Source organism: Zea mays, chromosome 1 (assembly GCF_902167145.1).
Source record: "Zea mays cultivar B73 chromosome 1, Zm-B73-REFERENCE-NAM-5.0, whole genome shotgun sequence".
NCBI lineage: Eukaryota > Viridiplantae > Streptophyta > Magnoliopsida > Poales > Poaceae > Zea > Zea mays.
This window is the reverse complement of record NC_050096.1, coordinates 75,795,528-75,820,143: the sequence shown is the minus strand read 5'-3', so window position 1 is coordinate 75,820,143 and position 24,616 is coordinate 75,795,528. Positions and strand designations below refer to the sequence as shown.

Here is a 24,616-nt window from a genome sequence, read left to right as displayed (position 1 = left end):
ACGAGACACAGATTATCATCAGCAACTGTACCTTTATATATCCTGTAGAAATAACATTTACGAAGAACAGGAAGGAAGCCGTGTATCTACAAACCATGTCTCATTTACAGGTTTTTAATCGAGTATATACACTTGGGCAGGTGAAAGTTGTCATCTACTATAGTTCTCCAGGGGAACGACTGTTGGCATTTACAACCAATGGCCTTAATGACAACATAATATACGCCACGCAGCCAGCAGGGTGCGCTGGCTTTTGGAAGGGCACAAACAGAAGAGCTCGCCCTTGCTACAACCAATGACTGCTTGCTCACTGCTACTGGAAATGAGTGAGAGAACAGAAATGATTTACCCTGCTACGCACTCTAAAATTTTACGTTATTTCATCTTCCTCTTTTAGGTGCATAGAAGAAGCTGAGGATGTGTTTTGTAAGTCTGCCATTCTGCGACTACTGGATGCTGAACTCTGGACCCTGTGTGCTACGCTGGTGGAACATGACCCATTGGCATTGGCAGCGGCATGGCTACTGTTCCTGGCTGCTGGAACATCATGGCTGTGCTTCCCTTCGTACGTTGTTATGATGGCATTTGGGTCTTGGGATGATCTTTCAATATGCTTCTTCACATCGCACCCTTGATACGTGCATTTGTAGTAACTCCTACATAGTGCAAACAAGGTAGGTAGGTGAACGATGAACAGAAATAAAATTGTTTCTCCATGCAAATTCCCCAAACAAATTATCATCAGATAGAACCGATGACTAAATAGATCAATATATTATCTATACTTCATCATTTTGAATTTTCACTGCTATTGGTCAAGCCATATATTTTAATTGTGTTGTGTTATTTTTAACAAGTACTCTATCCATTCAAAATTATAAGACGTTTTGCCTTTCTAGGTACATTGCTTTTGCTATATATTTAGGCATACATTATAGCTAAGTACATAGCAAAAACTATAAATCTACAAAAGCCGAAACATCTTATAATTTTGAATGGAGTATGTGTAAAGGATTAAGGTAAAATGTACAATGACTATATTGCCCATCAATCATTGCTATGGTTAAGATGGGTGGCAGTGTAAGATGCATTTGAGTTATTTGACTTATCTGCTCCATTTAGGGAAAACGCCAAATGGAATTATATTTGGGGTTGGACAGAGTAAAAAAATTCAGGTCTTCCAGCTAGTGTCTACCGTCTAGCGTCCACAAGTCCCATTTGGCGAACATGCACAAACCTCAAAATAAAGAACTCAAAAATGCTCAAAAAGTAAAAGTGATAAGTTAGCATACATGTTTTTTTATTCTTTCTCTTGTTTGGTATCTGTCAGAGCGTATTTGTAGTTCCTAATTGGTGATGATTTGAACATGAAATTTGATATTTTGAGCAAAGTAGTTACATAAGTACATCAACAAATATTCTTATCAGAACTGTTCATGCACGAGGTTTGTTAAGAGATCTAAATCAGCACTTTTAACAAGTCGCTGAGCCCATAAACCTAGTTTATCCTATCCACTTTTTACCAAGGAACTACAGTACAATAAAAATGTTAGACTATGTGTGTGAGTGTGTGTGGGCCGGCACCACTGTTGGGTTGCCGGCCATTAGGGTTAGGGTTGAGTCCCTATAAATATGTGTACCCCATCTCCTATCAATACATCCACTTTACACTTCTACATGGTATCAGAGGACTAGGGTTTCCTCCCAACGCCCACAGCTAGCCGCCGGCCTCTTCCACCTCCTGTTGTCGCCTCCCAACTTCTGTGCCGCTGCCCCCGGGAGGCTCAACCTTCCCTCCCGGGGTGGCACCCCGTCCCACATGCTGGTCCCTCTTCTAGGCCGACAGCCACCTCCCCTTCTCTGCTCGTCAACGCCGCATGCCGAGGGCGTGCTGGCGCACAGCCGCAGGGGCCTCGTCGCCACGGGAGCGCGCAGACGCTGCCGCCGCCTCGCAGCCCAGGGCGCGGACGCCGCTGCCATGGGCGCAGGCGCGGGATCCGCCCGCCGCCACGCCGAGCCTCTGCCCCTCCCCGCGCGGCCACCTCTCCCCCGTCCGGGCCACGTGCGAGCTCCCCGACGCGCCGGTCATCTCGCCTCAGGCGGCCCTTCCCCTCCCTTCCCCCAGCGACGTCGGCCGCCCGTTCCACCGGACCGACGCGCGGGCCCGAGCCACCGCCGTCGCGCGGCCGCGAGCCCCCTTCCCCGGCCACGGCGCGGCATGTCCTCGCCGGCGTTGAGGAAGCCGGCGCCTCCCTCCATGTCGCGTCGTCCACCTCTCCCCTGCTCTGCTGGCGCGGACCCTGCACTGGCTGCCCCAGGTGGCCGCTCTGGCGGCGCCCTTCCCGACCGTCGCCCCTCTCCTCTGGACGGTCACATCTAGGCCTGGCGGTGCCCCCCAACTCGCCCCCTGCCCTGTGGCCCACGCCTCTCGCTGCTCGGCTCTCCCGCCAGCTCACTTCGCCTCTTCCCCTTCCTCGTCGGCGGCGTGGCTGCCCCACCCTTGCAACTTACCGCTGCGGCCACGTGGGAGCATGTGCAGCAGCTGCCGCGGGACGCAGGGGAGCAGCAGCCGCCACGACCTCACGGGCGCTCCCTTCCCCAACAGTCATCGTCCTTTCCTCAGTGCGACATCTCTCCCACGCGCAGGCCTTCTCCTCCTCGCGCGTGCTGTGCAGCCACCGCAATGCTTTCATCGTCGGGCCTAGTGCAACTTCGCCCTTCGAGCTTCTCCCGTCGCCGGTGCCGTCAACACCCTTTGCCAGGTCCGGCGCAGGCCCCTGCCCGGCTGGACACGCCCCGCCGACCACCCCTTCATCGCCTTCGCTGGATCCGTCGCTGTCGCGGCCTTCCCGGCCGGATCCACGTTGCTGCGACCTTTCTGGCTCGATCCGCCGTCCCCTTTGGCTGGATCGCGGCTTCCCGGCTGGATCCGTCGCTGTCGTGGCCTTCCCGGCCGGATCTGCCGTTTCCCCTTCTATTCCGCCGCGGGCGCGGACACCATGACCGGCGTAGACGCGTGCGCTGCTGTCGGCCTCCCTGGCGGGGCTCCTTGATGCCCGGACGATCGAAGAAGCAGGAAGGTCGGCCTGCCGGTGTCCTTTTGCTGTGTCGCCCTGCCGATCATTGACGCTCGAACGTCGACCCCTCCCGAAGAGCAGGCTTTTGCTGCGCGTCTTCCGACCGCGACCACCTCGACTTCGGCTACCTCGGCATCTAGGGGCTATCGTCTTCTTGGAGCACACAACGGTCTCTACTCCAGCCGCAACATTCGCACCATCACGACGCTGCGACTACGGGGGGATTTCAACCCGTCGGCTCCTACCTTCGGCCTCTACTCCAGTCTCATCGTGTGTGGTGCCCCCGTTGCGACTGCGGGGGGATGTTAGACTATGTGTGTGAGTGTGTGTGGGCCGGCACCACTGTTGGGTTGCCGGCCATTAGGGTTAGGGTTGAGTCCCTATAAATATGTGTACCCCATCTCCTATCAATACATCCACTTTACACTTCTACAAAAAAAACTTCCAATTCAACTTCAATACGAGAATAGACAACTGAACGTATGGCAAAATTTCATCAGTGCAAAAATAATGTCCTGCAGAAAATTTTCAGTCAACAGGGCAGGGAGTGGGAGCTAATCCGATTTGTTTGAAGATAGAGTGATGCACAAGATGTTGAAGAGCATGGCATGTTGGATTTGAATCCAACTAGCTCAAACCGTTGGATTTGAAGAAAGAGCATGTCATGTTAGACAGCTGATAGACTTGCCAAACAGGGACTTCCCCATCCTTCGGTGTGTCCTCTGTGATCACTGATCAGGAAGACGTGTGTCTTTGGTAGACAAGTGTGGGCTACTGTCTTTCAAAAACTGGGTTTCTTAACTTTGGTACCCCAGCCCACAGATATCTGTATTTCTTCCTGGTGGAGCAAAGCAATCATGGAAGTTTTCTAAGGATAAAAGAAAAGGAATGAATTATATCGTTATTCTTGTTGCTTGGGAGCTATGGAAACACATAAATAGTTGTGTCTTTAATGGTTTAAAACCTACAGTTTCAAATGGCGATGCATCTCATCTCCATGCTATGTGGAGTGCTCATCTCCATGCTATGGGTTGTTGTAGGTTGTGTCCCAGTGTCCCTAATGTAGCAGGAGTATACTCCTTTTGTACTTCTTCTCTTCTCTTATTAATAAAACACACAATTCTCTTGTGGGTTCGAGAAAAAAAAACTAGCTCAAGCCATTCACTGAAGTATTCTCTAATTCCAGTCAACTGAGAGGGGCAAGGCCGCAAATAAATCCATTGACACGGTCTCCAAGGGTGAAAAACATTTTTTAATAAAAGAATGACATATAGTGAAAAGTAGTTTTTACTGATGGGCAAAGCTAAAATTGTTTGGTAACACAGATACTAAAACGACATATCTTGGATCAGAGGGACTAACTGAGCATCGAAGAAATGGACTGAAGGTAAATGTAGCGAAAATCAGAAAAAAGTCTCAGTTTTTCTCAGCAGCTGCAACATCGCCTACGACTTTTATGGGTTATTGAGATTAACTTTCAAAAGATGCATGCAGTCTTGATGTGACATTGTGTCAGTCCCTACGAGCTGCGACATTGAGCAGTGATGTACATGTTTGGGCTTTACACGAGTATCAAATGACCTCATTTGTCACTAAAACAATGGGTGGATTCGTGGAAGGCTATCATAGTTCCATAACTTGAGTTCTGTGCAGGAATTCTTAAAAACTAATAACAAATTCAAGATTTACCCCTACCGACTAAGAACTAGTAATTCTTTAATATGCATTTTTTCAAGAAGGCTGAGGAAGCAAATCCTTGCATATAATAATCAGTAACACTTAATGTAAGACAATTAATGGATGAAAAGATAAGTCATAAAGATTGGAGACTGCGCGCAGGAGAAAACAGAACATCTGAGCTGGCTACTAACAGAGGATTTAGTGAGCTCTCTTGACCATGTGGAACTAGAAAATGAGATCTATTTGAGTCCAATAAAAGGAGGAACGGAAGTGGACAGATTAGTATCTTACCAAGGAAGTAAACCTATCGTTAGTAATAAGTGCAGTCAAACCTTTTATGGCATATATAGGTACACAAGGCACCTTTTGATGACATGCAGCCAATTCTCACGCAGCAGTTCTCCAGTAGCTTCTCAATTACCCCCACCCCTCCTCTTTTTTTGGCTAGAATCAATTGAAACATACACATGTACAAAAGATGTCTTGGCCAAACAATTTTTCCATCTTCCTCTTGATTACTTTCTTTTCAAGACAATGTCAATTTTTTAATGAAGATGTTAGTCATAGAATCAAGGCAGGGTAGATGAAATGGCGTCAAACATCTATCATTCTATGTGACAAGAGAGACCACATAAGCTAAAATGCAAGTTTTAAAGACCTACTATGTTGTATGGTACAAAGCCTACAAAAAGACAACATTTTCAACAAACAAGTGTTGTGGAAATCAGGAAATGTGCATGTTATGTTGGATTTGGGGCCATACAAGTGATCATCAATGATTTCAAGTCGGCCAACTAGCTAGCGATTCACCTGGGCGACCATGCGACTAATCACGATTAGGACGATGATTAGGTCGACTAATCGGGTCCTAGTCGACCTGGGCATTCATACAGTCGTCTTGCATATTTATAGGACCTATATATATAGGTAAAGATCAACGAAAAAGTAACTACAAAAACGCTTTAGCTGATCTGTTGGAAAAGGAAGTAGAAGAGGAGGAAGAGTTAGATAGCTTCATTTTAAATAACTTGTGCGGGGATAGTATGCAAGATGTGATGGATGGTAATGATGAGCTGATTATTTCAGCACGTACAAAACCACCTAGTCACGGCCCACAGCTTTCAAAGAGGAGGTCGGGTTCGAACATTTATTAATTGTTTCCCAATGAAAGGAATCTTTTGGAATAGTAATGGGTTTAAAGATGTTAAGAAACACAGATTTATTACAGATCTTACCAAGGAGCATAATCTTTGTTTCATTGCGATTTCTGAAACAGGACGCAAAACCTTTTCAGATCATCTACTAAGGAATTTGTGTGCTGGGAAGAATTTCCTTTGGCACTGCAAAGAACCTCATGGTAGATCTGGGGGGATGCTTCTAGGAGTTGATCTTGATGTGTTTGATATAGGTGCCATTGAGGAAGGTGATTTCTTTATAAAGTTTAAATTACTTAATAAGGAGGATGGTTTCAAGTGGGCTCTTGTTTTTGTATATGGACCTGCTCAGGATTGCCTCAAACAAAGCTTCCTATCAGAGGTAGTTCGTTTGAGTAATACGGAGACATCACCTATTCTCATTGGGGGAGACTTTAATATTCTAAGATCTCCATCTGAGAAAAATAATGATAGATTTGACCATCGATGGCCATTTCTATTCAACGCCGTAATTGATGGTCTTGATCTGAGAGAGATGGACATGTCTGGGCGAAGGTTCACTTGGGCTAACTCTAGGGATAACCCGACTTATGAGAAATTGGATCGGATCCTAGTAGCCACAGAGTGGGAGGAAAAATATCCTAGAGCCGCAGTGCTTGCCCTTTCTAGAAATATCTCTGACCATACCCCTTTGCTTCTTAGTACGGGAATAAGATCTGTTCAAACAATACCTCCTTTCAAGTTTGAATTAGGATGGTTCTTTCAGGATGGATTTGTGGATATGGTTAAAGATATATGGATTAACGAGGCAGGGGGATCGAATCCGTTGGAGAAATGGCAAGCTAAGATTAGGAAAGTGCGTCAGTACTTAAGGGGATGGGCGTAGCATACCTCTGGTATTTTAAAAAAGGAAAAGAAGGAGATTATTTCCAAGCTTGATGAAATTGATAAGCGAGCTGAATCGGTTCCATTGAGTACATCAGAGTTAGATCTTCGCAATTTCCTTCAGAGTAGGCTAGCTCAGCTTCTCCGTGAAGAGGAAATAAAGTGGTACCAAAGGGCGAAGGTCAAGCAGCTCCTTGAGGGCGACAGTAACACCAAATATTTTCACATGGTCGCCAATGGGAAGCATAGAAAGAATCGTATCTTCCAAATGCATAATGGTGACCGTATGTTATATGAGGATAGGGAGTTAAAAGTCATATAACTAGGTATTATAAAGATCTATTTGGCCCACCAGAAAGGTCGTCTTTTACTCTGGATGAGGATCTTAGAGATGATATAATACAAGTCACCCAGGCCGAGAATGAAGAGCTCATTAAGACTTTTTCAGAGGAAGAAGTCAAGGCGGCGGTGTTCAGTATGGAACATAACAAGGCACCTGGGCCTGATGGATTCCCAGTGGAATTTTATCAAGTCTGTTGGGATGTTATAAAAAATGATCTTATGGCTTTGTTCCATCTGTTCCATGTTGGGAACCTTCCCTTGTACAGTCTTAACTTTGGGACTATAGTCTTGCTTCCTAAGAGTAATGAGGTGATTACTGTTCAACAATATCGACCGATATGCCTCCTAAATGTTAGCTTCAAAATTTTCACAAAAGTGGCGACTAAGAGGATCACGGTGGTTGCGCAAAATGTAATCAGTCCATCACAGACGGCTTTTCTTCCTAGAAGAAATATCATGGAGGGTGTGGTGGTCCTGCATGAAACCTTACATGAGCTTCACACCAAGAAAAGAGATGGGGTCATTTTCAAAATTTACTTTGAGAAAGCGTACGATAAGGTGAAGTGGAGCTTCGTCCAGCAAGTCCTTCGTATGAAAGGATTCTCAGATACGTGGTGTAGTTGGATTAAGACTTTTATGGAAGGGGGTCATGTGGCGGTTAAAGTTAATGATCAAATGGGTCCGTTTTTTCAGACTCAAAGAGGGGTTAGACAGGGTGACCCGTTGTCACCTATAATCTTTAATTTGGTAGCAGATATGCTTGCCACTTTGATTAAGAGAGCAAAGGTGAACGAGCAAGTAGTGGGTTTGGTACCACACTTGGTAGATGGAGGGCTTTCCATTCTACAATACGCAGATGATACAATCTTGTTTATGGAGCACAACTTGGACAAGGCAACGAATATGAAACTCATATTATGTGCCTTTGAGCAGCTGTCGGGTCTGAAAATAAATTTCCACAAGAGTGAGGTCTTCTGCTATGGGAAGGCCAAAGAGGAGGAAGGGAGGTACACAAGATTGTTTAGCTGTAAAAGTGGAGGCATGCCTTTCAGATATCTTGGAATCCCTATGCACCATCGAAGGTTGGCTAATGGTGATTGGAAAACAGTGGAAACCAAATTCGAGAGAAAGCTAAGTAGTTGGAAAGGAAAGCTTATGTCCGTGGGAGGGCGGTTAGTGTTAATTAATTCTGTTCTAACCAGTCTTGCGATTTTTATGATGTCTTTCTTTGAAGTACCAAAAGGGGTGCTAGAGAAAATAGATTATTTCAGATCACGTTTTTTTGGCAAGGTGATGGCCATAAGAAAAAATATAGTTTGGCAAGATGGGATGTAATTTGCCAACCTAAAGAGTTAGGCGGGTTAGGCATTTTGAATTTAGAGATTCAAAATAAATGTCTCTTAAGTAAATGGTTGTATAAACTTCTCAATGAAGAAGGAATGTGGCAATCGTTGCTGAGACGGAAATATTTGGCCAATCGAACTCTTTCCCAAGCACAACGTCGGGCTTCGGATTCTCACTTTTGGAGTGGCCTTATGAAGATTAAGGATCTATTCATGAGTAAAGGTACCTTTCAGGTAAAAGATGGGTCCCAAACGCGTTTCTGGGAGGACAATTGGCTTGGGTTGGGAGCGCTAAAATTCCAATTTCCTCTTTTGTATAATCTTGCAAGGATGAAGAATTCAACTGTTGCCTTTGTCTTCTCCACAGTACCCTTAAACATATCATTCCGTAGGGGATTGGTGCACCAGTTGAGGGCTCAATGGTTTCAACTAGTGACGTTGGTGGCGTATACTAATTTGACTACTAACAGGGATTCATTCAGATGGGACCTGACTGCTAATGGGTTGTTCTCTGTTCAGTCCCTGTATCAGGCAATTCTTAACAATGGGGCGGTTAGGGATAACAAGGACCTTTGGAAGCTTAAGATACCTCTGAAAATAAAGGTTTTTATGTGGTACCTCAAAAGAGGTGTAACTTTAACAAAGGATAACTTGGCCAGGAGGAATTGGCCTGGTAATCAGACCTGTTGCTTTTGTAGCAGACTGGAGACAATAAATCACCTGTTTTTCAGGTGTACTTATGCGTCTTTCATCTGGCGTTTGGTTCAGATAAGCACAGGGTTGAGACCACCTCGGGATGCAAACGATTTGTTTGGGGACTGGGCAAGGGTGCTATCAGTCAAATCACGTCGTTTACTACTAACTGCAGCATCTGCAATTTGCTGGGCCATTTGGTTAAGCAGGAATGATGTGACTTTCAATAAATCTTCTCCTAAATCTTGTCTGCAGGTAACCTTCAGGGCAACATATTGGTGTCGCTTCTGGGCACAGCTACAGCTTAAGATGGAGGACCAAGAGTTAATAAAATCTTCATGTCGCAAGATGGAGATGGTGCTACTAAAGTTTTTTCGCAATTTCGGATGGGGAGCTGCTTGGCGATTAACGTTGTAGTACCTTTGGTCTTGTCATAGGTGGTCTTGGGTGCAATCGTGTGTTTTGTCAAGGCAGTAAGCTGCCTTCAGTTGTAAACGTTGGCCGTAGCCTCTCTAGAGGTCAAGGTCGGAATATGTTTCCATTATCTAAAAAATATATAAATATATATAGCAATATAGCATATAGGAGGCAATACCAAACATAGCAAATTTAAATATTGAATACTAGAACTGGACAAATCAGAATTCAGATTTCAGAACATCAGTCATACCAGTCACCAACACAAAGAATGAAAGAATGAAAGAAATTGAGGGTTGTGCAGGTGCAGTGATGTAGAGAGAGATGAACAGAGGGGAACAGATCACAGAGTGGTGCAGCGATGAAAGGTACCTTCAGAGTTCAGACAATGTACTCATCTTGCCGCTGTGCAGGCTGCTGGCCGCTGCCAAGGAGGCTGCAACCGTTGAGGAACAAAGAGAGGGCAGCCGCCATTGAAGAACAAGGAGAGGGCATCCGCCGTTGAGGAACAAGGAGAGGGCAGCCGCCGGAATCAAACAGTCTGCTGGTAGAACAGGGAGATGGGCAGAGGGTAGCAGCAGGTTTTACTAAACCCTAACACTAATGGGCCCTATTACCAGCCCATTGGTCGTTCCCACCCAAACTGGGCCACAACCAGGAGTCCACGGCAAAAACAGATCCTAGTTGTCCCCACCCAAATTGGACAACTAATCGCGCTCAGTCGACGATTAGTCAAACAACCAGAGCAGATCGGGTCAGACTTCCTAGTCGCATCAACAAAACCAACTTGCCCGACTAATCGCGATTAGTCGGACGACTTGAAATCATTGGTGATCATGTCCGAAATAATGATATACATGATAGACTAGGGATAGCACCGTGAAGAAAAGTTTATCCAACACCGGCGGAGATAGTTTGAACATGTCTAACAGCTTGAAAGGATGAAATATAACTTAAGATTTAGTAATGAATAGGAGTGCATAAAAACAGCTATCCATATGCTTGAACCTTGACTTGTGGTTTATAATGGGTTTCAACTCTAGACTATCTCAACGTGCTTGGGACTAAAAGGCTTTGTTGTTGCTGAGTTCTTACCTAGCTAACGTCAGTTATGTTCCTGACTAGTTTTGGTCGTATCCCTATTCTCTCAATATGAACCAGGGTACTGTTCAGTGACTGCTAACTTGGTGCTAGTGTTGTACTCTATATGACACTTCTGCACCCACTGCCTAAATCACTGGGCAAACCCTTTAAATTTGCAGCATATCATGTATTGACATAATTACATGATTATACCATAAAAAACCGGACTGGACAGTTTACAGATGTATTAAAAGCAGGTATGTTAGGCAACAGCCCAATGATTTCAAGTCGTCCCACTAATCGCGATTAGTCGGGTTGGTCACGACTAGCTAGATGACTCGATTAGACTGGTCGCCCTAGTCATCCGACTAGTCGTCGATTAGGGCGACTAATCGCCCGATTTATAGGATCTTTTAGCCTGGCCTCTCCTCTGCCAATACATAGCCGCCAAAACCCATGCTGGTATGTGCCTCCTCTCTTTTGCCCGACGTCCAGCACCGGCGGCTGCACCCCAGATCTTCAGCACCGGCGGCTGCGCCCTAGATCCATTGTTATTAAAACATCGCTTAAACGTCGTTTAAGCGTCGTTTAAACAACAAAACGTGGTTAGAGTTTAGAACGTCCGGTCGTTTTAGCAAAAACGCGTAGCACGTCCGTTTATCACGTTTAAACGTCGCTTAAACGTCGTTTTCTCGTTTTCGGATGTTCTAGGCGTGATCAGGACGTTCTACGTGCTATTGGGCCTTTCACAGGCCAAAAAATACATAGGGCTGCCAGGCGTCCAGTGCCGACAGCCTCCCTCCTCTCCTCTGCCCCCTCCTCCCTCTCCATCCTCCAACAGTCCAGCGCTGCCAGGCCAGTGAAGTGCCACCCTCCCTAGTTTTAGACTTTCAATCATCAAGAGTTCCAGGTTCAGTCTTCCAGTTCAGACAGTGACGCCCTCCCTAGTTTCAGACTTTCAGTCACCAAGAGTTTATGGTTACCGATCATATATACAAGTTGTAACTTGTGTGGTTGAACTTGATCTGTTTCATTTTGTTTTGTGAACTCAAGTACTTAACTTATGTATGAACACATTCTATAATTGAAATTTTAAACTTTATGTAATGTCTGAAAAGACGTTTCAACGTTCGTTTAAACGTTTAAATGTTAAAAAGGTGGTTCATAACGTTTTAAAGTTTTACCGCTTTAAGAACCATGCCTAGATCTCCATCACCGGCAGCTGCTCACCTGTGCCCCCTGCTGTCCTGCTCCATTCAATGGCGCCTGCGCCCCTCTGCCTGCTTGGCAGCTCGCCTGCTCCAGTCCAGATACCGGTTGCGCCCCTCCGCCTGCTTGGCTGCTCGCCTGTTCCAGTCCAGATACCGGTTGCACCCCTCAGCCTGCTTGGCTGCTAGCCTGCTCCAGTCCAGCTACCAGCGGCTACTGCAACACCATTGACGAGATGAGCTCGTTATCTCAAGGTTCCTCCTGCTCCCCCCTTCTCCCCCATCTATGTAGTTCTGCCAGTGCCGAACTAGTGGATGGTTGCTGTTGTAATCCTAAGCCAGTGATGAGTAGTGACTTGTACCTATTTTTGTGTTTGCAAACTGCTATTTTGTTTATTCTAGCTGTTTATTCTAATTTATATAATGTATATATAGGTATATTTATATATGTATATACCTATATAAGTTATTAAGTATAACTACTAGTCTAAAGTCTAGGACGACCAGGGGTCGACTAGTCGCCCTGGTCGCCGCCTAATCGTGATTAGTCGCCTAATTGTGATTAGTCGCCTAATCACAATTAGTTGCCTAATCACTATTAGTTGCCTGGTCGTTCCCAGGGATCGATCAGGCGACTTGCAATCATTGCAACAGCCCTATGGTTTCACACTAAAGAACAAATTACACTTATACACCAGTTGTGTTATGATGTATTCTAATAAAAATAGAACACTAATACAAACTGTTAAGAGTGCTTATGCATATGGGCCTGGCCCATTAGGGTTCTCTATATTTGTATCCCTGTAGCTAGGGTTTTCCTGTACACAATACACTCCCACATGGTATCACAGCCTTAGGTTTTCTCTCTACCTCCCTACAGCCGCCGCCTCCACCATGGCCGCCCGGCCTCCGCCCCCTCCCTCCTCCGTTGCCGCCGACCCCTTCCACCCTCTCCCTCTCTCCTACCGGGCGGCGCTCGCCGCGCCCCTGGCGGCCGTGTCCAGCCCTGCGCGCGCCACCCCCGCTGCCAGCGCGCGTCTTCGCTGCCGCCGCCGTGCCCTCTCCCCCTGACGTGCCTCCTCTGCCCGCACCACCGCCGGATTTGGCCGTGCCGGCCTTCCCTCACGTCTTCGTCGCCGCTGTCGCGCCTCCTCTGCCCGACGCGCCTCCTTCGCCCGCGCCACCGCCGGATCCGGCCGCGCCGGCCTTCCCTCCCCCACCCGACCCGCGCCGGCCGCCCCTCTGTCCGCCAGATCCGCGCCGACCCCATCTGCCTCCCTCGCGGTCGTCCCTGGCCCCGACGGGTCTCGGTCGGCCCCTGTTGTTTCCCTGCCTGCCGCCACAGTCCTCTCCCCCTCCAGCGTGCTCTCCCTGCCGGATGCCGCCCTGCTTCGCACCCAGTTGTTGGCGTCGGGTTTTCCCCATGTCCCGCTTTGCATGACGGTTGGGGCCCACATGCGTGACTGCCCACCGTCGATGACTGTCTACATCCAGCTGTCTGTCATCACCTCATCCTTGTGCGCTCCTTCGGATGACGCTGCAGCCATCCTCGCCGCCACCCAGGCAGCCATTACGGCGGCTCGCCAGCGGGCCCAGGACGCCGCCCGTGGTCTTGAGCAGGAGCAGGCGGTTGTTGACGCCATCGAGCGCCAATACACCGAGACCTACCGACGTCTAGCCGACAAGGACGTGTCGGATGGCTCCCCCACGTCCGCTCGTCACAACGCCGACACCTTCGAGCCCACGCCCGCCCCAGCCTCAACTCTTCGCGCCTCTCTTCACGCTCAGGCGGCGTCCCTCACCAGCATCTGAGCAACCGTCACCGACGTTCTCGCGCCGGACTCCACTCAATACCCTCAGTGGCGCGACCAGGTCCTGCAGACCCTCCACCGCTACGCCCTCGCCGACCACGTCCTCTCCACGGTCACTGACCCGACGGAGGATTGACTCTTGATGGATGAGGTGGTGCTTTCTTGGATCCATGGCACCCTCACGGCCGAACTTCAGGACATGGTTCGAGTGTCGGACGATACTGCTCACCGGATCTGGGGTGCCCTTGAGGCTCAGTTTCTCGGCAACCGCTGGACTCGGATTCTGTACCTTGAGACCGCTTTCCGCCAGCTTGCTCAGGGCGATCTCTCTGTGGACGAGTACTGTCGTCAGATGAAGACGATGGCTGACACTCTCCGCACCCTCGGGGCCCCATCACCGATGAGAGCCTCGTGCTCAACCTCCTTTGCGGCTTGAGCCCTCGCTTCGATCGCGTGACGCCCATCCTTACCTGCATGAAGCCGTTTCCCACTTTTACGGAGGCCAAGAACAATCTGCTTCTCGAGGAACTTCGCCTCTCCACCACTGCGATCACTGCTCCCGCCATGGCGCTCTATAGCGCACCTCAGGCTGCCCCCACTGACTCCGGGGGTTCCTCTTCACCGCACTCTGGAGCTCTTTGGCAGCCTACTGGCTCTGGGGGGGCGCGGTAGCAAGAGTGGACACGGTGGCACGTCGGCGGCCGAGGTAGCTCTCCGGGTGGTTCTCAGTGGTCATCCTTCTACAGCCTGTGGACTGGCACCATCCACATGTGGCCTGGGCCGTCTGCGGGTGACTCGGTCCCTCGCCCCACCACCTCTCAACAGTCTTCTTTGTCGCTCCACCTTCGGCGGCGCCCTCCCTAGCCTCAGCAGGGGCTTCTTCCACTCCCGGGACCTCCGACCCAGCCCGTGTGGGACGTGCAGTCTCTCGCCAACTCCTTCTCCACGATGACGCTGGCCCTGCCCACCTCGGTCTCTGACTGGGTGGTTGACTCCGGCGCCTCCTACCACACCACCCCGGACGCAGGTATTCTGTCTTCCACCTACCCCCCCCCCGCCCCTCCCTTCCTTCTTCCATCGTTGTTGGAAACGAATCTGCCCCACTCGTCACCTCAGTAGGTGATGCGGTCCTTCCCCGCCCTTTCCGTTACCAACGTCCTTGTCGCCCCCAACATCATTCAAAATCTTCTTTCCGTCCGTCAGTTCACTACTGACAACTCTTGTTCTATAGAGTTTGACCCGTTTGGTCTGTCTGTGAAGGATCTTGCCACCAGGACCCTTCTCGCTCGGTGTGACAGCCCTGGTCCCCTCTACACGCTTCGCCTGCCTGCTTCCCCTACATCGACCTCTGCCCCCGCCTATTCTTGTAGCGGCCGCCTCCTCTGTGACTTGGCATCGTCATCTCGGTCACCCCGGGTGTGATGTGATGTCCAAGCTCTCCAGTAGTACCTCTGTTTCTGGTTGTAGGGGTCTTTTGAGCACCTCTGTCATGCTTGTCACTTTGTCAGTTAGGTCGCCATGTTAGGCTCCCATTCCCCACCTCCTCTTCTAGGGCAGCAGGCATTTTTTATCTGATACACTGTGATGTATGGACATCCCCTGTAATCAGCATTTCTGGCTATAAGTACTATTTACTCATTCTCGATGACTTCTCGCACTATTTGTGGACTTTTCCTTTACGTCAGAAGTCGGACACTTATCCCACCCTGTCTCACTTCTTCGCTTGGGTATCCACTCAGTTCGATCGCACCATCCGGAGTGTCCAGTGTGACAACGGGCGCAAGTTCTATAACAATGCGTCCCGTGACTTTTTCCTCTCTCGCGGCTTCCACCTCTGTGTGTTGTGCCCCTACACGTCTCCTCAGAACGGCAGGGCTGAGCGCATGATTCGCACAACGAACGATGTCATGCGCTCTGCTCTTTCAGGCTTCCCTTCCTACTCACTACTAGGCTGAGGCCCTCACCACTGCCACCTACCTCCTCAATCGTCTGCCCACAAAGACGGTTGCCCACCCCACTCCTTACTTCGCTCTTTTCGGCATCCACCCCTCCTATGATCATCTTCGTGTCTTCGGGTGCGCTTGCTACCCTAATCTCGCCTCCACTGCTCCTCATAAATTAGCGCCCCGCTCCACTCGTTGTGTCTTCCTCAGATGCTCCCCCGACCATAAGGGGTACCGGTGTCTCGACCTCACCTCACACAGAGTCCTCATTTCTCGTCACGTCATTTTTGAGGAGTTGGATTTTCCCTTTTCCACTTCTTCCACTGCCTCTCTCACCGAGCTCTATGTGTTCCTCGATCTCGACCTTGTGTCTCCTACGGTCGCCCCCCTTCCTTGCAGGTCAGTCCACCGCGCCACCCCGCGCGGCCCCGCCTGCGACGCCCTCCCCCGCACAGCCTCGTGCGGCCTCGGCGTCCCCTGCGTCGCCTCGTGCGACCCCACCGGCGCCACCCTCCCCCGCACAGCCACGTGCGGCCTCGGCGTCCCCTCCGTCGCCACGTACGACCCCGTCGTCTCGCTACACCGACCCCATACAGACGTAGTACGTACCAGCGCCGCGGTGCACCGGTTCACCCTCGCGTCGAGCCCGCGGCCTATCACCCTGTCATCGTCCATTGGGATCCTCGCCACATCCACCCGATGGTCACCCGGCGCGCGGCGGGTGTCCTCCGGGCCCCTGATCGGTTGATTCTCTCCGCGACCTCTTCTCCGGCCCTACCGTCGGTGCCCACGATTGTCCGTGGTGCGCTTGTCGACCCGCAGTGGCGGCGTGCCATGGAAGAGGAGTACGAGGCTCTCCAGGCTAACCACACCTGAGACCTGGTGCCTCGTCCCCATGGCGCCAACGTGGTCACCGAGAAATGGATCTTCAAGCGGAAGTTGCACGCCGACGGGTCCCTGGAGCGGTACAAGGCCTGCTACGTGCTCTGGGGCTTTACCCAGCGTCCTAGGGTCAACTACGACGAGACCTTCAGTCCGGTGGTCAAGCCTGCCACCCTCCGGACTGTTCTGACTCTCGCTCTGTCCAGGGACTGGCCGGTCCACCAGCTCGACGTGAAGAACGCCTTCCTCCACAGCACCCTGACAGAGACGGTCTACTGCACTCAGCCCGTTGGGTTTGTCGACCTTGCTCACCCCGACATGGTCTACAAGCTCAACAAGTCCCTCTACGGCCTCAAGCAAGCCCCTCGGGCTTGGTACAGTCGCTTCGCCACCTTCTTGTGTTCACAGGGCTTCGTCGAAGCCAAGTCGGACACGTCCCAGTTCCTCCTCCGTCGCGGCCCGGACACTGCGTACCTCCTCTACGTTGACGATATTGTGCTCACCGCCTCCTCCCCTGGGCTCCTGCGTCGCATCATCTCCTGCCTCCAGCAGGAGTTTGTGATGAAGGACCTGGGGGCGCTCCACCACTTCCTGGGGGTCACCGTCGAGCGTCGTCCCAGGGCATGTTCCTTCACCAGCGGCAGTACACCGTCGACCTCCTTGAGCGCGCTGGCATGGCCGAGTGCAAGCCCTGCGCGACCCCGGTGGACACGCAGGGCAAGGTCTCCGTCGCCGGCCCCCCGATCGCTAATCCAACCGGCTACCGGAGCATTGCCGGGGCACTTCAGTACCTCATCTTCACCAGGCCCCACATCGCCTACGCTGTCCAGCAGGTGTGCCTCCACATGCACGACCCTCGGGAGCCGCACCTCACCGCGATGAAGTGGATCATGTGGTACTTGTGTGGCACCCTCGACTTCGGGCTCCTTCTACGTCGGTCCTCGACCAAGGAGCTTCGCGTCTACACCGATGCCGACTAGGCGGGTTGTCCCGACACGCGTCGGTCCACCTCGAGCTATGCCGTGTTCCTCGGAGATAGCCTCGTCTCCTGGTCGTCAAAGCGCCAGCTGGTCGTCTCCCGCTCTAGCGTCGAGGCCGAGTACCGCACCGTGGCAAACAGCGTGGCTAAGGCGGCCTGGCTCCGTCAGCTGCTCCAAGAGCTCCACAGTCCGCTGGCAACGAGCACCCTGGTCTTCTGCGACAACGTCAGCGCCGTCTACCTCTCCACCAACCCCGTCCAGCACCAGCGCACGAAATATGTCGAGATCGATCTTCATTCGTCAGCGAACGGGTCGCCTGTGGAGTTGTTCGTTCTTCACGTCCCGACCGCCTCCCAGTTCGCCGACGTCTTCACCAAGGGGCTTCCGTCGATGGTGTTTGCGGAGTTTCGGTCCAGTCTCAACATCTGCAGTGGCTAGAGTTTCGACTGCGGAGGGGGGTGTTAGAGTGCTTATGCATATGGGCCTGGCCCATTAGGGTTCTCTATATTTGTATCCCTGTAGCTAGGGTTTTCCTGTACACAATACACTCCCACACAAACCATTTGTTCAACCATATAGAAAGAGCATGCATATTCCTATATTATATCTGTGTATTAATCTGCAATGTTGGTAATCATTTAAGTAATAGCACAACACTGGTATTATCATGCATCGACAATTAAATACTGGCAATGAATCATGAACAGATCAAAGGTGAATGGCACCACTCAGAATTTCTCCAATTAAAAGATGTTGTTTTCAAAGCAATTTCTAACTCACAGAAGAGTAGATCCAGTCAAATAAGACATAACAAGTCAAAGTAAAAAAAAAGTGGTTACCTCGGGTGGGGATTCCCCTTTACCACTTTCTGTCCATACTTGCGCCATCGATAACCATCATCCAGAAGATCAACCTCACTATTTGTTTGCACAATTATCCTTTGAGCTGGAGTTGGCACATGTCTGCTCAATAAAACTAGTGATTGTAGTTCGAATGTTGAAAAACTTATTTCAAAATTTTTATGATAGATAATACCTTCTGTTTGCATTTGTATAGCCAGGACATCCATTGCCAGCCCTTTGTTCATCATCTCGTTCCTCCTCACTATCACTTGAGCCTGACAATTGCTCATATACCTCTCCCCTTCTTGACACTGAAGGCCCTGGTATGCCATCATTTGACCCCTCATGTTTTCCAGAGTGATCTTGAGAGCCAGGTTCTGATCTAGTAGAAGTGTCTTCATTCTCATGGAAATCATCTGCTTCATTTAGTTGACCACCACCATCTTTGGACCTCCTTTTTGGTGGGCGCTGGTGGTTGTGCTGACCTCTATAAATTATTTGGGTGATGTGTCCTTCTGCTGAGCGCTCCACTTTTTTCTTAACTGCACAACTCGTGTGGGTACATTTGTAGTAACTCCTTGGATACTCGCCACCCTTAACTGCCTTCTGGCCATACTTCCGCCAGTTGTATCCATCGTCAGCAGGTTTATCAAAAGTGGGTGCAGAAGTTTTGAGTCCTTGTGAAACCTCATTTGATTCAATGTTGCTATTGCCTGTATGTGACGGCAGAGCTGGTTTCTCCTGTGCTGATGTCAAATTGCCAGAAAAATTGGCATGCTGTGCTGTGACCAAAGCTGGTGTTGTCGTCGACGAAAAAGAGATAGTGTAATCTGCATGATTGATCATATTGTACTGAGAATGGACTGCTTGTGCTGTTACTTGTGCTAAGGCTTGTTGATGGGACATCTCAAAACTTGCCTGCAGAAAAATTTTAATACCACTCATGATCCAAAGCATTAACATATTTTTTTCATAAATGTAATACCTCATTGTTAGCAAAAACAGTAAAAAAAACAGACATTCAAGGACTTTAAACACAGGAATAACATGGAAATGTTTGATGCAACAGAATACAACAATTTCTTCTTCCCTGCAACTAAATTGTTAGTTAGCCAAGTGGCATTTGGTGATCTCAGATCTGTAACAATGTGCTTATCAGAGTTTGTAGATCACTATAATTTTACCAGAACACAATTACTGGCAACAAACACTTTAAACCGTGTGGTCTAATTACAACAGAGTATTTCTTTGAGATTGTTTCAAGTGTGTAGCAGCAGCATCAAAAACTTGAAAAATGGATATACCTTTTTTTACTACAGAAACTCAAACATTTATATCCTCGAGATTAGCAAACAAAATTATTTGCCATATATACTGTTTGCTGACGCAATTACGAAATAAAACTATATGACAATGTTGTGATGGCATCAAATGAGTGAGCGCAAAGCATTTGGAGCTGTAGACACTCGTGCACAGCATCCAAAATCTGAATTCTTGGGAAAGAGAATTGGAGTATGCAAAACGCATTTGGAATTTATTTCCCGTCACCAAATATTGCATGCTTCAAAAGCAATGCATGCTTACTGAGCAACATAACCTTATGTTTTGCAAGTAAGGTTTAACCCGATAACCCAAGACTAAGAAGACTGCTTTCCCTCAAAAAATCAACCAAACGAAAGCTTGCTCTTTTGTTAAGTTGATTCCAATAGATTGTTTTTAGATTCAGATTTGTTTTAATTTCATACAGCCTTCCACAGCATGGACATGAAGTTCAAAAAATCAGACTCCATGAAAAACTGGTATCGTGCTTCGAAGGTTGCAACATGTAGGCGTCAGTAGCAGGACAATGTGGCAAATAAAAAAATAGAAGCAACAGCTCCTCTCGTCTTCCTCGCAAGCACCAGCTCTACTATTCTGCTCTTCTCCCAACAATCCATCAAAGCCAGCTCAGGTTCACCACTACTATGGGCTGTTTCTGAGTTTCCACCAGAATAGGACTCCTACTTGCATGTATGAGAGCCTTGGATAGGACTATACAAACAAGGGGATAAGGCCACAGGAATCAACCAAACCAACACAAGGGTCTCATCTAAGACTTGTAAGGGTCAATTAGAAGCGTTCAAGAGAATCACTAGACAATTGTATTGACTATATTCTTGTATAGAGCAAGAATAAGAGGGTCCTAGAGGAGCAAGTAGGGTTATGAGAGAGCAACAATCATGCAGTTGTGTTTATAGAATTTGTGGTCGGCTTCACCAAATTCTAATATCTTATTGTGGTTGTTTCAATATGACAACATCGTCATCTAGGGTTTTCTACAAGATCCGTCTATGTCGTTCTAGATACAGCGCAATCTTGTGACATACTGACAATATTATTTCAAAGATCCAAACACAGCACCACCTTTGACAGGGATGGTGGCCTAGGTAGCCATGCAGAGCCATTGTGGCGCTAGGAGGACAAGCAGATGCCGATCAGGAGCGCGACCTGAAGCTCTTACACAGCAGCTTTGAGCGCCCGCCGTCAAGGGCTCTATGGCCACGCTCAACATTGATGACTATACCTAGACAGCAGCATGGAAAAAAATATTTACATAGATGGCACCGGCGGGCTGTGCCAGCGTTAAAAGTGATACCGCAACCCTCACTGTATTTTGGGCACATTTTGCGGAGGGCCTAAGCAGTAGAGGGAAAAGTTGTTAGCTGCATAAGTTGGCCACTATTCACTAAATGTAAATAACTAAATATAACATCTGACAATCTTCAATTATCCCTGCTTCAAAGTTTATAAATCTAAGGGTGTTCCGAAAATCACCTACCTATCAATTATATGACCTTAAAACATAGTTTTGAACCACTGGTTTCAAGTCGGGCGACCAGCTAGTCGACCGACAGGACCGACCAGGCGCCTAATCGCGATTAGGGCGACGATTAGGTCGACTAATCGGTTCTGGTCGGCCTCTGGTCGTCCCTAGTCGTCCTATGTATATTCCTAGGCATATAAGCCATATAGAACTGAAATTAAATTGGAAGTTTGGAACTGAATTACTGAAATATAACAGTAGCAGGCTAGCAGCAATGCAGCATAAGTGAAACCAGTGAATGAGCTATATATAAGTGGTCGCTGCTATGAAACTAAGACATGTGCTACTGCTGGACTGATGGAAACTGGTAAGAATAAGATCATTGGTGCTGCTGGACTGGTGGGATAAACTGGTCGCTGCTATGAAGCTAAGAACTATTGAAGTAAGACAATAGAACATAGAAGTATAGAACACTAGATGAGCAGGGCCAGGGCAGACTGCAAACAAATGGGTACTGTTGCGCAGAATGCAAAACTGCAGAGTGCAGAAAAGGGGGAAGGAGGGGAGCAGGGATGACCTTCGGATGACGAGCTCATCTTGTGCCTTGTAGATGAGCAGGGGGCAGGGACGACCTTCAAGGATGAGCTGCACGCCGGCGCTGGTGGACGGTGGAGAGCCCTGGAGGCTGGAGCAGCCGCCGGCGGCAGAGGACAGAAAGTTTAGGAGAGGGGCGCAGGCACAGGGGAGGCTTTAGGGTTTAGGGGCGCCAACAGATTTATGCGGCTACTGGGCCCAAAAAATCGCGATTAGTCAGACGATTTGTAAACAGAGTTTTGAACCAAGTGACACGAACTGGAAGTTGTATAGGGCATTTTTTGTTTTATTTGATTTAGATAAATGGATGATCCTTTTAATAGCACCCATTTTCCACTTTTGAGCGGAAGGTGCCAATTTGCTCACCACACAACAGCATATATCACATGATCAGAAGAGCGTGGCAGCCCATAAAAAGTTTTCCTAGTCGAATACCAAGTTCCTGAGGCACCTACATTTTTCCGTTGGCTTATACCTGAAAGAATTTTAAAAACGCAGTGAACTAAAAAAACCATGACATAAACTATGTATACATTCAAGAGGAAGCAAAGTGGCAAACATGAGCAATAAACGTAACCAGGTTACAAAATTCTTAAGCAAAAAACTACTGAGGCTCCATTTCCATAACTGCTCCTGAATGAGATATTATAATTTTCATGTCAATTAAAGTAAGGTCCCGTTTGTTTCCTTTCATTTTGAGGAATTAGAATCTTACTAATGGAATAGGCTATTTTTTTAGAATGTGACATTCCACCACTTTCCAAAGTTATCATATAAGCCTATCTCAAATTCATGGGGTGAGAAATGGAAATTGATTCTATAGATTTACATGCTATTTTTCCGATGCACAACTTATAGCACACTCTTCTACTTGCTTCGCTACAACATAAATGTAGTATATAACTATCTCTCTCATATGATTTAGAATAATATACAAATATATTACATATATAAATATATGAACTTAATTAGTTTTGTATAAATTATAAATATTAAAATGGAATTCAATTCCAACGAAACAAACGGGGCCTAAGTGATATTGCAAGGGGAGAACAGGACTCTTCCACCGACATCAACTATGTAAGGAAGAGTAGTATCTGAGCGTAATCCCAAAAAACAATTTGAAGTCCAAAGTAGTGCACAGCATTCCAAAGTAGTGAGTACTGAGCAGGACCACGGGTAATCGAGCTTGGCCTTTCCAGTCCTGAAGCACATCTCCCAGGGCGGGTCCAAGGTAGGCACCCTCCACGCCGTACAACCCTCACGAATCCGCAACACTATTAGGATACAGTAAATAGTACGTAGTAGCAAGCATATTCCCTGCGGCTTTTTATTAAGCTACTGGTACAGTGGTACTGGTGCAGTGATGAGGGCATCTGGTGGTCCAATTCGTAAACGGAGTTGAGGGAATGCCGTGGGAGAGAAGAAGCCGGGGGAGCCCAAGAGCGTGGCAGGGCTGAGCCTCGGCGGGACAGCGAACGGGGAGGGCGACGAGGGTACGGCCGGGGAGCCTATGGCGCCGACGAGGAGCTGGGTGAAGGAGCCGTGGAAGGCCGGGGAGGGCGCGTCGGGGAAGAGCGCGGCGGCGAGGGTGAGCGGGCCGGGGCTTGTCTCGGCGGCGCCGGCGGCGAAGAGGGACTCGATGACGGAGCGCGGGGGCAGGGCGAGCGTAGGCCGCGGCGGGCGGCTCACCCCGTCTCCAGCGTGGGGCGTCGACGGGGCCGGGGCGGAGGCCTCGCGGGCCGCCATGCGGAGGGAAGTAGGGGAAGAAACGGAGAGGGAGAGGCAGCGAGGCGCTGTGGCCTGTGGCTTTGTGAAGCGCTTCGTCCCGACTCCCGAGCGGGCGTGGGCAGGCAGGGGACCACACGTATCGGCCGGCTCTGCAGTGGTCGGCGTTAATGCTATCCGCACTCATACTACTCTAAGGGGTGTTTGGTTACACCCCGCTAAAATTTAGCCTCTGTCTCATCGAATGTTTGAACCTCCGTTTCGGATATTAAATGTAGTCGGATTATAAAACTAATTTGTCAGCCGAAGATTAAAAGACGAGACGAATCTAGTCCAGTTGGTTGGGTCTATATTTCATACTCTTATTTAAAAGTCAAACGCTTGATGTGACTCAGGTTAAACTTTAGCAGGAGCAACCAAACACCCCCTAAATTTCTACTCTAAAAGGAATATTCTATCCCCGTCAGCAGTCATATTTACTCTATACCACAATCCTCTGCAGTCATGTTTACTCTATATCTCAACTCTATACCAACTATCACATATTATATTATTTTTTTATTTCTCTTTCATTCCACCCAACTACCCAAGCAGTGCATAGGGTTTATGTCGTACTACTCTGCATATGCCGTTCCAGCACTACTACTGGGAAATAACGTAGCTCAAAAGGTAGGCCACTGCAGCAGGTAGAGTAAACCCTATCTCTGTAGCGTAGCGTGCCGAGTCCTTCAGTGCGGACAGCCTAATTCGCATATCCAACTATGTGGGTGTTTGGTTAGAGGGACTAAAGATTAGTCTCTAGTTTTTAGTCTCATTTAGTCCCTTTTTTGTCAAACACTAGGACTAAAATATGGACTAAAATGATTTAGTCTTTAGTCCTTGACATAGATGCTAAAAGAGACTAAAAGCCCACATGAGTGTATTCTAAGGGCATTAATGAGTATTTGGACAATGTATTTAATGACTATAATCTATTTAGTCCATAGAACCAAACAAGTAGGGACTAAAGTTTAGTCCTAGGACTAATCTTTGGTCCTAAGACTAATTGAAACCAAACATGGCCTATATATATTTTATTCATCCATAACTATCCTCTCTAATTAAAATATATATTTTAATATTTCTATTGTTCCGTGACAATGTGGCATGCA

The 24,616-nt window shown here is 48.4% G+C and overlaps 1 protein-coding gene across 1 annotated transcript; it reads right to left on the bottom strand.

Moving 5' to 3' along the window:
* Positions 1-12: 12 nt before the first annotated feature.
* On the bottom strand, positions 13-23,557 carry LOC103636617 (uncharacterized). The gene is made up of 4 exons (XM_008658976.4): positions 23,151-23,557; positions 18,534-19,258; positions 18,338-18,460; positions 13-656 (listed from the first exon to the last, which is right to left on the bottom strand). The coding sequence occupies exons 1-4, from the start codon at positions 23,484-23,486 to the stop codon at positions 371-373; spliced, it is 1,470 nt and encodes a 489-aa protein (XP_008657198.2). The 5' UTR covers positions 23,487-23,557; the 3' UTR covers positions 13-370.
* Between the last annotated feature and the right edge of the window lie 1,059 nt (positions 23,558-24,616).

What these genes read in the sequence shown, in the direction of transcription:
- LOC103636617 (XM_008658976.4), bottom strand. Translation starts at nt 23,486, where the DNA reads ATGGCGGCCCGCGAGGCCTCCGCCCCGGCCCCGTCGACGCCCCACGCT. An exon ending in CCGGCTTCTTCTCTCCCACG is followed by an intron (nt 19,259 to 23,150) that starts GCATTCCCTCAA and finishes ATTTTTCTGCAG; the next exon opens with GCAAGTTTTGAGATGTCCCA. An exon ending in AAGGGGAATCCCCACCCGAG is followed by an intron (nt 657 to 18,337) that starts GTAACCACTTTT and finishes TGCACTATGTAG; the next exon opens with GAGTTACTACAAATGCACGT.